The sequence below is a fragment of the Nanorana parkeri genome, unplaced genomic scaffold, assembly GCF_000935625.1.
Source record: "Nanorana parkeri isolate BGI_ZX_2015 unplaced genomic scaffold, ASM93562v1 scaffold3877, whole genome shotgun sequence".
Lineage (NCBI taxonomy): Eukaryota > Metazoa > Chordata > Amphibia > Anura > Dicroglossidae > Nanorana > Nanorana parkeri.
The window spans coordinates 8984-12977 of record NW_017310144.1 but is presented as its reverse complement, the minus strand read 5'-3'; the positions used below and the strand labels follow the sequence as shown (position 1 = coordinate 12977).

Genomic DNA, 3994 nt, shown 5'->3' with positions numbered 1-3994 from the left:
GGAGAGAGACAGAGAGACAGAGACACAGAGACACAGAGACACAGAGACGCAGAGACGCAGAGAGACGCAGAGACGCAGAGACGCAGAGAGACGCAGAGACGCAGAGAGACGCAGAGAGACAGAGACGCAGAGACGCAGAGACGCAGAGAGGCAGAGAGGCAGAGACGCAGAGACGCAGAGAGACAGAGACGCAGAGACAGAGAGACGCAGAGACACAGAGACACAGAGAGACGGAGAGACGCAGAGAGGCAGAGACGCAGAGAGGCAGAGACGCAGAGACGCAGAGACGCAGAGACACAGAGATAAATAGTGTTAAGTCTCCAGCTGCAACAATGTATACAAACGTGATCAATGTCAGCCAATATGTTGCGCTTAGTATGAAATATTCCACCTATGGCTCGTGTCCTCCTGTGTATCGTAATTGTTTTTTATCCTTAGTGGCGACACTCGTATCGTGATTCTTGTTACTTCAAAATGAATAAATTAAATAAAAGACAATAAAACGGAACCCGTCTCTTATTGGGTGATTAGTTCTCTCAATATTCAGTGATGTAAAAAGTTCCTGAAACCGTGTGGTGACGCCTAACGCGCCTCCCTCCCCCACCAAGATGATTGCGTAATAGTAAGATATGCAATGTAGCTGTGATCGCGTTACCAGTGCGTATTGTGGGGAACCCCAGGGGTACACATGCGTCTTCAACACAGTCCGATATATATACCTCACCGCCATAGAACACCTTTGGGATGAATTAGAGGCGGAGACTGCGAGCCCCTCCCCCAACATCAGTAAGTGACCTCACCAATGGTCCAACATCCCCATAGACACACCCCTAAACCTGTAGACGCCTTCCCAGAAGAGGTGGAGCTATTATAGCGGCAAAGGGCGGAGCCAACCCAATACTGAACCCTACGGACTAAGACTGGGATGCCATTAGAGGGCGGAGCCAACCCAATACTGAACCCTACGGACTAAGACTGGGATGCAATTAAAGGGCGGAGCCAACCCAATACTGAACCCTACGGACTAAGACTGGGGGCCATTAAAGGGCGGAGCCTACCCAATACTGAACCCTATGGACTTAGACTGGGGGCCATTAAGGGGCGGAGCCTACCCAATACTGAACCCTATGGACTAAGACTGGGGGGCCATTAGAGTTCATGTCCGTGTGAAGGCCTGAGCCCGATACTTCTGGTGTTATATTGTGTATTGCGCTTGAATTGTGATTTTTAAATCTTCTGCCATCAGAACAAGCGTCTCTGACTGCGGTCACGTCTATGGGCTCAGAGGGTATAGCACACTGTACGGCACACACTGCGATCGGCGGACGTGCTCTGCGTGCTGCGAGAGGATTTCACAGAATTTCGGGGAAGAAATAAACAGATTTTGATTTACAAACAAAACTTTTCCTGAAAATAAACAATTTGGAGAATTCCGGGGAATCCGGGGGAAGAACATGACTGTATAAGGAGAAATTACAGAGATTCCTAATCTCCAGACAGATCGGCAGCTGGAGATACAAAACCCCCAATAAGCTCCGCCCACTGCCTGCAAACAGCACCGCGAACCCAACCGTGTCCTGAATGAAGGTGAAATCATGTCCATCCTTCAGATCCACGTCCGTCATGTCTGTCCCTCGCTGTGCGTCCCCCGCGCCTCCCGTTATTGCTCTCCGCGTAGTCACACAACACGGGCCACTCGTCTGCCTGTCATGGTGATCCCCTGGATTCAATACCCTCTGAGCCACTGACCACACATGCTGAGCAGTGTTCATCCTTCACTCCTATGCTCCCCCTCCCCCGCCATGGGGGTTACACTGAACATTTCCTCTATGAGACCCGAGGGAGAATAAAATCAAATTCATGGCAGAGGAGCCCTCCACCCAACACCAAACTCCGCCCAACCCTGCCGAACTCCGCCCAACCCTGCCGAACTCCGCCCAACACCACCCAACACCGAACTCCTCCCAACTCCACAACAACTCTGCCCATCTCCGCCCAACCCCATGTAACTCTGCCCAAATCCAGACTGAAGGTGCTTTTGCTTGTACAGGAAGTTACCTGGAGGCGACTCGGAAATACTTCTGGATGAAGTAGCAGGTGATGGCCAGAGGGAGCAGAGAGATGATGAAGATCGGGGTGACGTAGGAGATGACGGCCAGGGCGGAGATGCAGAGTAAGGTGGAGCGGCTCAGACATTCCAGGGTGGTCGGGATGTGCTGGGTGAGAGAAGAGCCGAGTCAGTACATGGAAGAGTCATCTTCATCCCCCTCAGGAAAGAAACTCTCCTCTTGAAAATGCTCATTTCCTGTCTGTCATGCTGATCCTCTGTCTTCAGCACCTCGAGTCACACACCCCGAGGAAGTATGCAGATTTCCTGGCTTAGAGTCAAGGTATTGAAGCCCAAGGATGAGCATGACAGCCGAGCCACTCGTGTTTCAGAAGGAGGGCCAGCAACGGCAGCCCCCAGATTTCCTCCATGACGGGTTATCTTTGCTCCGGTCAGTGTTACACCGGAAGAGACAGTCCCTGCATGTCCCCTGCACAGGGTTTCCATTGGAGGAGGAAAGGGGCTACCCCTTGTAGTTTAGGGTTCGGGTTGGTTGGAGACACCATGCATCTCACCCCTGATTGGTGAAAGTCTGTGGGAGGAGCTTCCTGCTTGTTGACGGATTTATGGTCTGTGGATTTGACTCATCAGAGGTTCACCATCAATGAAGAGCACCCAGCTTCCTAGGGGGTGCAAAGGCTCCGATGATGCTGCTGTCACACGCAGGCGACTCCTTAGTTGGGGAGTTCGATATCAAGGTATAGAAATGAAAATCCCAAACCAAGGAGACTCCACAAATCCTTCATACAGGACGACGCGTTTCGGGTGCTCGGCTCAGTCACCAGAACTCATCGTTTGAAGGGTGGACTATGAAAGGGGCCCGGGAACGATGTGGAGGCACCACACTGACACGTTGGATGTTCTTATGTCTTCCCATACAACATTGGATGTTCTTATGTCTTCCCCTACAACGTTGGATGTTCTTATGTCTTCCCCTACAACATTGGATGTTCTTATGTCTTCCCGTATAATGTTGGATGTTCTTATGTCTTCCCCTACAACGTTGGATGTTCTTATGTCTTCTCATACAATGTTGGATGTTCTTATGTCTTCCCGTACAATGTTGGATGTTCTTATGTCTTCCCATATAATGTTGGATGTTCTTATGTCTTCCCATATAACGTTGGATGTTCTTATGTCTTCCCATACAACGTTGGATGTTCTTATGTCTTCTCATACAATGTTGGATGTTCTTATGTCTTCCCATATAATGTTGGATGTTCTTATGTCTTCCCATATAACGTTGGATGTTCTTATGTCTTCCCGTACAACGTTGGATGTTCTTATGTCTTCCCATACAATGTTGGATGTTCTTATGTCTTCCCGTATAACATTGGATGTTCTTATGTCTTCCCCTACAACGTTGGATGTTCTTATGTCTTCCCATATAACGCTGGATGTTCTTATGTCTTCCTATACAACGTTGGATGTTCTTATGTCTTCTCATACAATGTTGGATGTTCTTATGTCTTCCCGTACAATGTTGGATGTTCTTATGTCTTCCCATTAGTGTTGGATGTTCTTATGTCTTCCCATATAACGTTGGATGTTCTTATGTCTTCCCATATAACGTTGGATGTTCTTATGTCTTCCCCTACAACGTTGGATGTTCTTATGTCTTCCCATATAACGTTGGATGTTCTTATGTCTTCCCATATAACGTTGAATGTTCTTATGTCTTCTCATACAATGTTGGATGTTCTTATGTCTTCCCGTACAACGTTGGATGTTCTTATGTCTTCCCCTACAACGTTGGATGTTCTTATGTCTTCCCATACAACGTTGGATGTTCTTATGTCTTCTCATACAACGTTGGATGTTCTTATGTCTTCCCATATAACGTTGGATGTTCTTATGTCTTCTCATACAACTTTGTTCCCTAGTCTG

At 48.3% G+C, this 3994-nt stretch overlaps 1 protein-coding gene across 1 annotated transcript in view; it reads right to left on the bottom strand.

Annotated features, from left to right (window-relative positions):
* Positions 1-3994, bottom strand: part of LOC108803567 (ATP-binding cassette sub-family C member 8-like) — a gene marked incomplete at its 5' end in the record, with an annotated part of 26582 nt that overhangs the window by 14969 nt on the left and 7619 nt on the right. Inside the window, one exon of the mRNA XM_018575398.1 lies at positions 2059-2216. Within this exon, the coding sequence (XP_018430900.1) occupies positions 2059-2216 (158 nt within the window). The remainder of the gene's footprint in view (positions 1-2058; positions 2217-3994) is intronic.